We start from the raw sequence: 11,582 nt of genomic DNA, 5'->3' as shown, positions 1-11,582 counted from the left end.
TTCATTTGGCCAAGACTCATAACATGTCAAACATGAAAGTGAATATTAATTTAAACAGATTATAATATTTACATATTGTAATAAATGTGTTTACCTCTCACGATACTGATAAAAATAACTTAAAAATAATATGTTGACGAACATATTGTCAGGAATCCAAAAACACAATTCAAATGTCAAATTTGAAACTCGATTTTCAGTGATTACCAAAATATCTCAACAACCAACAATTTGTGGACAAGACAGTAACATCACAATTTTAAAAAAACAAACAAAAAACTTATATTTATTATTGTTATCATTTTGAATTTAATTAAAGATATAAGTTTTTTTAGAAAATTTATTATTACTATTATTTTAAATTTCAATATAAACATATATTGTTTTTAAAAAAAATGGAGTGAAAATGTCATTCTAAAAAATGGAAAATAAATTAAATTTCATTCTAAAAAATGATAACTAAAATTTTCATTCTAAAAGTTGGTAGCTTATATATGCTCTAAATTTTATTTTTCTTCAATTTAGTTTAGATTTCATTAATTGATATAAGAAAACAAAACAAAAAAAAGACATGTATTAATGAATATTATTGTTGGTAGCTTATATATGCTCTAAATTTTATTTTTCTCTAAATTTTATTTTTCTTCAATTTAGTTTAGATTTCATTAATTGATATAAGAAAACAAAACAAACAAAATGAAATGTATTAATGATTATTATTTAATAAAGATAAGGACGTAGATGTAAATTCACAATTCAAACTTATATATATATAATAGTAATAGACTCTAAATTTTATTTTTCTTCAATTTAGTTTAGATTTCATTAATTGATATAAGAAAACAAAACAAACAAAATGACATGTATTAATGAATATTATTTAATGAAGATAAAGACATCAAAATGACATGTATTAATGAATATTATTTAATGAAGATAAGGACATAGATGTAAATTCACAATTCAAACTCATATATTTATAGTAGTAATAGATTAATTGATATAAGAAAACAAAACAAACAAAATGACATGTATTAATGAATATTATTTAATGAAGATAAAGACATCAAAATGACATGTATTAATGAATATTATTTAATGAAGATAAGGACATAGATGTAAATTCACAATTCAAACTCATATATTTATAGTAGTAATAGATTAATTGATATAAGAAAACAAAACAAACAAAATGACATGTATTAATGAATATTATTTAATGAAGATAAAGACATCAAAATGACATGTATTAATGAATATTATTTAATGAAGATAAGGACATAGATGTAAATTCACAATTCAAACTCATATATTTATAGTAGTAATTCATTAATTGATATAAGAAAACAAAACAAACAAAATGACATGTATTAATGAATATTATTTAATGAAGATAAAGACATCAAAATGACATGTATTAATGAATATTATTTAATGAAGATAAGGACATAGATGTAAATTCACAATTCAAACTCATATATTTATAGTAGTAATAGATATATATATATATCATATTCCATTCTGGGAAAGTTTTTGCTTTGCTATTTTATGTTAAGTAGCTGCTTAAAAGATTGGAGGATGGTTCCAATTAGCACTTCTTCCGTCACTTGTTTGGGAGTTGCTTGCCTTTAGATTAAAATCTTCTCAGGGATCCTCAATTCCTCATGTTGGAGTTCTTTGCATGGGTGTGTTATGAAAGTATGATTGCCTCTGGCATTAATAAACTGCTGAGATAGCTGAAGCCTGCTTCAGTTCTTGCGTTATCATATCTTGTTATAAATTTGGTGCGACAAAATGAATGTAATATGATTTTTAACTCTGAATTTTTGTTGCGCTTTCCTTACTATAGCTGCATATTTTCTTTCTAGTATCTACATTATTTATTTTTATTTTATCATCTCTTAGGTTGTCCACGTCTGAAAATCTTCTTCTCTCCATTCAAGAGAAGATTAAATGGGCAGATTCTATGAGTGAAACAGACAAGAAGCACAGAAAGGAAGTAGAAGAAAGAGTGGATGAAGTGAAGAAGACACTATCTGTGAAGGTCAGTTAAACCCGTTTGTCAGTTAAATAGACAATATTTTCTGTTTCGAATTACTGTCATTCAGTTTACTGCATGCGTGAGTCGTGCTGCTGAATATGAAAGCCGCTTGATTCCCTCATGAATTGATCAAACAGTGTCAGGAGAGGATGGTAGGCTCTCTAGAATTGACTTGAGCGCTTAGGTACCTTAACTTACTCATTATGTTAATAGAAATATAATGTTCGATTCGTGGATATTTTCAAACTTCAATTTTAATTTTAATTTCATGAAATGAGTTATTTTGCTTGGTCAATTCCTGGCATTTGTATTCAAATTCAATTGTTTGCTTGTTTGATATCAATAAATATGACATACATGAAAAGTTTTAGTTGATAATTCGGCCACTTTCCTTCTGAATGCATTTGCAAAGTTTATTTGGCTGGCACATGGCCTTTCTTAGTTTCACAAATTTATGCTTGTGATATATTTTTTTCTTTTACAAACCATGGGATGTACGCATACAACCTCCATATGTATTTTTCGATGTGTCTTACTTACGTTGTGGCAGAAGTTACAAACTGTGAGCAGGCCGACCTTGATCACCGAGGGCATGAAGAGATCACTTCTGAACTGGGTGGAGTGATGGACTATGAGGAAGATCGCAGCCGATCTAAGAGGTAGCATTTGAGTACCCATACTTTCACTAATCCAGGATACTGCTATGAACGTGTTTTGCCCTCTTTTAACCTTCTCTTTTATGGCCTCTATACGCTAAAATTACATTCAACGTTTCAGGAGATTGAAGTCCATATTTCCTGCCTATTGCTGTAGTTAATTTTACGATAAAATTGAACTCGATTGCGTGCTCTTTGATCTCAACCAGGGAAAAGTCTGAACTTGACCTTGGGCTCTCGAGTTCAACTTGAACCACCAAAATATATTTTCATGAACATGTTTTTGAGCATGAGATCAAGTTCAAACAATATTGAGCTACTCGAGCTGGATCAACAGGCCCGTGAGCTCATTGACTTACCTTAAGACCTTAATTTCTTTAATGTGGCTTAGCTTCTAATGCTCACTTCTATTATAGTTTGAAACAATATTGAGCTACTCAAGCTGGATCAACGGGTCCGTGAGCTGATTGACTTACCTTACGACCTTAATTTATTTAATGTGGCTTAGCTTCTAATGCTAACTTCTATTATAGTTTGAAACGGAGCATCGCTTCATTGTTTAGGGATTTATTGTTCCTAATAGATCCATGTAAAGATTTGTTGTCTGACTTGTGAAATGCACAGGAGACGACACCCTATAGGTTGAGGAGATAGAGATAAAGAGAACCTAGGGTGAATCTGTAAGACACTCGGCATTTTTTGGACTCCATGGTATCGGGAAGACGCCATGCTCTTCAAGAGGAGACGATCCTTCAGCATCAAACTTGTCAACCCTCCTGAAACTGACAGCATTTACTTGAATTACCTTCAATGTTTTTCGTTTTGAATCATGAGGACGGGATATAGTTAGTACTTAATCCTTTCGTTCGTGTGCAAACAGATGACGTAATGATCATGAATTTATGGAGGAAGTCTTTATTTCGTCTTGGTTTTATTGTATGCTTGAACACGAAATTCTATTAGCCAAACCGCTCATCTTTACCTCACCACATATGGTAAAAGGTTGTATTTTTTTTTTCCTATAGGCTAAAAAGGTAACTTTAGGTGCCTTCTTGATCATACTGTTTATAAAATCATGCTGCAATATATATTAGAAGATTATGAAGCCCCGGGAAATTGTGGTTGTGTTTAATTTCATTTTAAGCATTTTGGCAGATAATATGTTTTTGAAATTAATTATATTTGAAGAGCATGATCGACGTTTGATTTTTTCCCTAAGAAAATGATTTATCTATATCGTATTATCATATTAAAAACCTTGTTGAAGTCTTTATGCATGGAAAGTTACATATAACAATTGAAGAATGTTTGTTGTACGATGGTCTCATGAATCTATTTTCATAAAATGGATCAACACGATTCATATTTAAAATGAAAATAATAGTAATTCATATAAGAAAATATCTGAAGTGAAAATAATAGTAATTAATATAAGAAAATAGCTCCGCCAGACAATATCAGGAAGTGTTTTTGACAAATGAAAATGTGAACCAAAGTGTCATTACTAGATTGTGTTAATCTATGGTTATTTTCTGGTTGTATACTGTGAGGCAAAAGAAAGAGGGAATCATATCTTGTTGATTGTTTGTATATCATTCAAGTGTAATCGGCGTACATTGGCAATAATAGAGACTCCGGCGGACTTAGTTCGATTTTTGACTTGACCACCTAAAGATCCCTTGTTCTTGTTCGTCTTTATTTTTCTGAGATTTCTGATTGCGATTTCTTGAATCTGTAACATCGAGAGAGAGTTGCTGCAAATCGTTCACACACTTGTGCAGGATTGAAACAAGAGATTAAGCTTTGGTAATTTCACAACAGAAAGTGATCTTAGTAGAGAGATTAAGCAACAATTATTACACCACCACAGGAAAACGAAACAAAACTCTAGAATATTAATAATTAAATATCTGAGCTTCAATTTCAGGGTTTCGTTCCATTATTTCTTGGGCCTCATTTGATCCTGGCAATGAATTAATATTGAAGAATGAACACAAAAAATTAGCATGAGTGGATAAAATTATTAATTAATACAATATATGAGAGAGTTCAATCCTAGAAGTTGACAAAGAAATTAAACACAAGCAAAGGAAGACAAGCATACTTGTTACAGTTAACAGTGCGGGCCGGAGACAGGATGTCCATACAAACGCCGCACTGAACTTGAAGGCTCTGCGCCAGCGCATCCTTCATCCCAGGCACTGCTTCACGGCGGTCTTAACGCAGCTGCAGCTGTTCCTCCTGTCCGCTGACGACGTCCGGTCCATCCCTTTCATTGATTTGACACTGCTGCAGCATGCCGGAGATGGTTTGTTTCCCGCGCCCCAGTGAGGTAACGGACGCCTTGCATTATTATAGGTTTCAAATGCTTGATTTTTAGTCATAATTATATGCTCCTTGTGACTTACGGTGCATGAGAGCAATGCATGAATCTAGAGAAAAGTATAAAAAACAAATACAATATATAATTTTTACGTTTATGGGGAATAAAAGGGAGAAAATAAATATCGTGCCATCTCAAAGAAACATATTTTGAATAAAGTTTAGATTCCGTTCTATAAACAGACAGCAAAAAGAAGTAATCAAATACTTTCAAATAAAAAAAAATTAGTTGAATCTTTAGATATAGTTGTGTTTATAAATAAAAGTTTTCAAACTTTACAAATATACTAAATCATCCTTTTATATATCAAATTATTTTTTAATTTATTTAATATATACTGCCAAATCAACTCCACGAGTGGTTTGTAACAGCTTTTTATCGGTTTGTCTTTATTCTAGTACCAGTTTATTATAAGAAGTAAATATTGTTGGCTTTGCTTCGTCGTTCTTTTTCTTTCTTTTCCTTTTTTGGAAGCTTTTGGCACGAGATTCATGCATGCTCACGCTTCTTGGCCTATGCATGGTTTTAGTGTACGTAGGACAAGTTTTCTTTAATTAATGCCATGAAATTAGTTGTATAAATTTCATACTTGACACACACACACACACATGTATATATATGTATGTATATATATGTATGTATATATTCAAATTCATGCATGAAATTAATACATAATGAATTAAGTCAATATATTTAATCCATTTAAGGATGCCTTTAATTATGTACGTGTTTATTCAACTGATGTAATGATAAGATTCATACTTCAGTTATTTCAACGAGAATGGATCTTTAAATCGAGAATTTAGTTTTATCCATTTATATAAAAAAAATTTGATCCGTAGACAGATTTAAGGGTAATGTACTAAGCAATACATGAATTAATATAAGATGATACATGGAATTCTTATGAATATTGTATACTGGAATAGTTTTAAATAATGTGCTTACTGCCGATTACAGTGATAAATACTAATAATAATTATTAAAAACTCTTCAAGTTTCTAGAAATATAATGAAGCGAAATTTGATTTTTTTTTTTTGTTATTTCTTATGCAGAAAAGCATATGCACGCGTACCGAAATTGTTTGTACGAAAATCCAAAAAAGTAGTAAATGGTTATTTAATTAATTGAATATCTTGAAGTTTCAGATTACGATGAAAATGAAGATTCTTCGTGTAATTCCATTAATACAAGTAGGTTTACAAACCATAAGATTATTGAGAAGGAAGAGTAATTTGAGTTATTTCTGAATCGAATCTGGTGTCTTCATCATGCCTGCACTTCAAACTTGACTTTCTAACCTGCCAAGAGAAAGAAAAACCATGACATAAATTTATTGTAACATGTATCCAAACGAGAAAATGAGACCCGAAAAGCATAGATTGTTCACACTGACTTGTCACAGTTGACGTTGCGAGAAATGACAATGTCCATTGCAACACCACACTTAGCCGGAAGACTCTGAGCCACCGCATCCTTCAGGTCTGGGTATCTGTTAGCAGCAGCCTTAACACAGTTGCAGCAGGCCCTTTTGTCTGCTGGCGTTTGGACCTTCGCTATAATGACTTTCAAGCCATTACAGCATCCCGGAGTTGGATCAATGTCATGTCCCGTGAGGTAAGGGATGCATGGTATTAAAGCCACATCAACTTCACCGCAAGTGATAGCGTATCCAGGCTGCGCAAACAATTGGACAATGGCAAGAATAGCGATCACGGGTACAATGACACGGGAGTTCATTTTCTTGATGTTTGGATTAGTGGGAGCTCTTCCTTTTTTTTCTGGTAATTTTACTCTTGTAGTTTGGGTTTTTGGCTTGGTTGAAGGTGTTCTTGGATGGCGTATTTATAGGGTTGGAGGTTGTACTGTGAAATAAGCATTTTTTGCATCTGTTGTGGTGTTTTGGATTGTTGTTGGTGTTATAATTTATCGGGGGTTCTTTAAATAGCAAAGATGATGAATTCTTGAAACTGTTCTTATCATCTTTCAACAGTTTTACTTAGACTTTAATTTTTTGCGTCATGATTCATATTACAGATTATTTTTAAGATTTTTGTTAATGTATAATATAAACTTTATTTTGCCAAATGGGCCACGTGAGAGAATCAATGTCAAACGAGTAAATATCGGGTAGATTTTGTGATTTCGGGCAAAAAAATTCAAAAACAAAAAGAAATCTAAGTTATTGAATAAAAATCAAATTTTAACAAGTTGAATAACTAAAACTCAACTTACAAAACTAAAAGCGCAATTTTCTAACATGTCTTTATTAGCGTCTATTAGATACATAGAATGCTTCTATCCCATGTTAATAATTTTGTAATAGATATTTGAATTGGTTTGTAAGAGCACATCATAATTATAGTAATTTGGATAAACCAACATGTCCAATATTTTGTGAAACCATAGTATATAATGTCAATTGTGCGATTCTGATGCAGTGATCGAGTGAGATTGTGAGCTCTCGTATGTTTTTATGTGTTAGGGGTTTGGCGCCAACAATTCCGGTGGGTGTACAAAGAGACGTAGTCAGAAAAAAAAATCGACCTCGAGTTAACTGTGAATACGGTCTCATTAACGCACTACATTTACGTTTTTTTTCTCTATATCATTTATTATTTTTGTAATAATATTTTATTCTTGTTTTTATTGTCAGTTTAATTTAAATACAATCTTTAATTAACAATATTTTTAACACAGGAAAATTATCAATTTTGAACGAGATTTTAAGAGATGAAATTTTAAAAATGATATAACCTCACTTGAAAATATATTATTTGATTTTATTATCCATCTGGGGCTTGGAATACGAATTGAATCTGATACGTGGCATTGTTTTACCAAATGTTTCCTTAGTGGCTTTCGCACACATGGAGATTATTGGTTTCCAGCCTATATACCATATTCAAATTACTGAAATAATAAAATGAGGTATTTAATTTCCAGAATAAGAATGAATATAAGGTTCATCTATGGCAATTTTACAAAACATAAAAGGAATTACTAAAGATATACCAGAGAAATTAAACAACAGAGGATTTTACTGAGGGCCACCTCAGAAACATAAATTCATAAAAATCACCCATGAACGCCTTAAACGCCATCTCTCGGCTAAACAGGCTAAAAGGCTACAACATGAATTTATGTCTCCTGGTTAAACTCAAACCCTGTGTTTACTATTTCATGGTTCGTCTTTAAACCTTATGTTCAACCATCAACCCTTATATTTCATCGAATTCCAAAATTTAAATGAAATCTTTTATCATTTCAATTTAATTCCAAGTTACAAATAAATAAAGATCATGGTTTAGTAATGGGATGATTTAACACGAATGTTTTAACCTGTCATTCAGGCTAATATACAAAATATAAAAATTAAAACTATAAAATAAAAACAGAAAATAAAAACAGTAAACTTACAGAATTGTAACCAGAAGAAGAAACTTTTATATAAAATGTTGAAATTTTTATTTAGAAGGGTTGTTTACAAGAGAGGAATAGAGGGGAGCAAACTCGACCGTGTCCTTCTAAGAACACAGACCTAACCTATATATAGATGAAAGAGCCGGACATGAACCCCGGATTTCAACTAAAAATATAAACAGTAAATTGCTTTATTAAAGCAAACAGTAACATGGTTACAAAAGTCAAAAAGTAAATAGTGAGATTCCACCAAATTGTGCTTTTTCACCGGCTGTCGTGATATGCCACTTGCATATAATTTAAAATATTAAAGATGTCCTAATCGTCTTTAATATTATCTTTTAATGAATTTTTTAGATTTTCAAAAATATCATTGATCTGAGAAAATTGAGGAATATCATCCTCGGGATCTTGAGCATCTTGCATTTGCATTAGATGAATAAACTGATTTTCACTTGATTCGGATGCCATAGATTTGTCCGATTTTGAATCTGAACATCCAATATTCTTGTAGAGATCTTTCTTCATCTCTTCAATGTAGATTTCTACCATTTTCTCTTTAGAGTACATTTTTGAATATTTTTGAGTTATAATTTTAAATGAACTCATTGCATCTTTTTCTTTTTCTTGTTGATGCTGTAAATCTTTCTGGTATGCAGAAATTTTTTCTTCCATTTGATGAAAAGTTTCTGAGCCATAAAGCTGTCCAGTTGCTAGATCTTCTCTTAAAAGTTTATCCCAAAATTTAGTATAGCTAACTCTCCATAGGCAAGGGATACCTTCATCAGTATAACCAAATTCTGGCTGCCATCTCCAGATCCATGGGATTCCGAATTCCATGAAGAATAGACATAGAGTCTTCCCATCAATCCAATGTTCAGAAAAAGATTTTTTAATGCTTGGTGACACATTAACCAAGTATTCATTAGTTTTATAAAAACCTCATGCAAACTTGTTGCTGATGGACCAAAAATCTTCCACCATATGAAGAACCAATTTGGAACAGGATAATGAAAAACATTTTTGCAAATTTTCAGAAACCATGTATGTTTCTTTTTCTCATTTTCATATAATAGAGTTTTATTAAAACTCTCTACATAATCTCAAAAATTAAATTTGAAACTCATTTTATGAGTATCAGAATAAAATTCTTTTTCAATTAATGTAGATATACCCCATTCTTCAATAGATATTATCTTTTTAATAATGAACTTGGAGAAGTTATAACTTCCTTTTTTCTGAGTATTACTGAAAAAGTGAGTTATATCAACACTTTTTGTAGATAACAGAAGATTTTCATAAAATCCTCTTTGTTTATAAGAACCAAATACATATGATATATTTGTTAAATATCTCTCCATGATAGTCCACAGAGTCTTATCCCATTGGATATCCTTTTCTTCTATAAGAAAAATTAATTCACGATGTTTGGTCTCTGTATATAGAGCCGAATCATTATCATCTTCTTTAATGATATTAGCATATGATGCTGATTGAGAATCTGTATTAGATTTCTACTTTTGTTTCAAGAATTCTTGAAACTCATTGTATAACTCATTATTCTGCTCAGTATTACTGGCTGATGAACTAGATAAGTTCTGGGCTATTAGCCTCTGTTTGCCATGTTATGCTATTATATTAGGGGGTTTTCCCCTACCACCTCGCCCTCTATAAGAGGACTCTTCTCGACCTCGAGAATACATATAAATATTCAAGAGTTAAGAAATCGGGTAGGTGATTATCTTCACCTTTTTTATAAATGATTTCAAAATCAAAAGGGGCTAAATGAGCATGCCATCTTGCAAACATTTGTTTAGATACATCATGTTTAAAATCTTTATTAAACATAAATTTTGCTGATTTGCAATCAGTTTTTATAATAAACTTTTGATTATATAAATCATCTTGAAATTTTAAAATACATCTAACAATAGCTAAGATTTCTTTTGTTACTGTAAAATAATTCTTTTGGGCATTATTCCATTTCCCAAAATAAAAACGAATCAAATATTCCTGTTTAGTTTGGGGATCTTTTTGTTTCAAAATTCCACCAAAACCTATATCAGAAGCATCTGTTTCAACAATTTTATCCCATTGGGGATTTGCTAACATAAGACAAGGAAGATTTTTAACCTTTTCTTTTATAATCTGAACAGCCTTAGTATGCTTATCTGTCCAGGGTAAATGATTTTTCTTAAGTCTATCATATAAGATAGCAGAATCTTTAGTAAGATTTTGAATATAAGAAAAAATATAATTCAAACTTCCTAAAAATCTTTGTAACTGAGTTTTATCAGTTATAATATCAGAAAATTTTGATCCAAACTGAATACTTCTTTGGATAGGAATAATTTTCCCTTTTTCAATCATATGTCCTAAAAATCTAATATTAGTTTGAAATAAAATCATTTTAGATTTTGAAATAACAAGATCATTTTGAATAATAATATGTTTAAACATTTCTAAATGTTTAAAATGATATTCAATATCATTAGAAAATACCAAAATATCATCAATATAAACAATTATAAAATTGCTATACTGATAAAAAAATATCATTTATAATTTGTTGAAATTATGAAGGGGTATTTTTAAGTCCAAATGACATTACTGTCCATTCATAATGTCCTATAAGAACATTAAATGCAGTTTTATATCTATCAGATTCTTATATTTGAATCTGCCAAAATCCTGATTTTAAATCAAATTTTGAAAATATGATTGCATTAACTAATCTATCTAATAAATCTTTTTTATTAGGAATATGATGCCTAATCCATTTTAAAACCTTATTTAAGGGTTTATAGTTTATTACTAATCTAGGTACTCCTTTTTCTTGCTCAGAATGTTTATTAGCATAGAAAGCAGTACATGACCAAGGAGATTGAGAAGGTGTTATTAAACCTTTTTCTAATAAAGAATGAATTTCTGTTTTACATAATTCTAAAAATTCAGAATTCATTTGACAAGGACGAGCCTTGGTAGGAATATTTATTTCCTTAAAATCTTCTTCATATGGAAGAGAGATTATATGTTTCTTTCTATTCCAAAAATTATTTGGAAGATCATTACATATTT

General features: G+C 30.6%; 2 protein-coding genes across 5 annotated transcripts in view; one reads left to right on the top strand and one right to left on the bottom strand.

Annotated features, from left to right (window-relative positions):
- The window catches only part of LOC140989045 (COP9 signalosome complex subunit 7-like), a 16,043-nt gene extending 12,564 nt beyond the window's left edge, over positions 1-3,479 (top strand). For 3 of the 4 annotated variants that reach the window (XM_073458211.1, XM_073458209.1, XM_073458210.1), the window contains 3 exons: positions 1,906-2,044; positions 2,612-2,700; positions 3,322-3,479. In XM_073458211.1, coding sequence (XP_073314312.1) covers positions 1,906-2,044; positions 2,612-2,700; positions 3,322-3,343 — 250 coding nt within the window. In that variant the 3' untranslated portion in view covers positions 3,344-3,479. Of the gene's footprint in view, positions 1-1,905; positions 2,045-2,591; positions 2,701-3,321 lie in introns of all 4 variants that reach the window. The other variant, XM_073458212.1, reaches the window with a different exon arrangement.
- Positions 3,480-6,200: 2,721 nt separating this feature from the next.
- Positions 6,201-7,002, bottom strand: LOC140987092 (non-specific lipid-transfer protein 1-like). The gene is made up of 2 exons (XM_073455483.1): positions 6,478-7,002; positions 6,201-6,382 (listed from the first exon to the last, which is right to left on the bottom strand). Exons 1-2 carry the CDS (start codon positions 6,819-6,821, stop codon positions 6,364-6,366), a joined length of 363 nt encoding a protein of 120 aa, XP_073311584.1. The 5' UTR covers positions 6,822-7,002; the 3' UTR covers positions 6,201-6,363.
- Positions 7,003-11,582: the final 4,580 nt, after the last annotated feature.

This window comes from Primulina huaijiensis, chromosome 11 (assembly GCF_012295235.1).
Source record: "Primulina huaijiensis isolate GDHJ02 chromosome 11, ASM1229523v2, whole genome shotgun sequence".
Taxonomy (NCBI): Eukaryota; Viridiplantae; Streptophyta; class Magnoliopsida; order Lamiales; family Gesneriaceae; genus Primulina; species Primulina huaijiensis.
The sequence above is the reverse complement of the archived record's forward strand: the minus strand, read 5'-3'. Positions and strand labels throughout refer to the sequence as shown.

Excerpts from the sequence above, each read along its gene's own strand:
- LOC140987092 (XM_073455483.1), bottom strand. The coding sequence starts at position 6,821 with ATGAACTCCCGTGTCATTGTACCCGTGATCGCTATTCTTGCCATTGTC.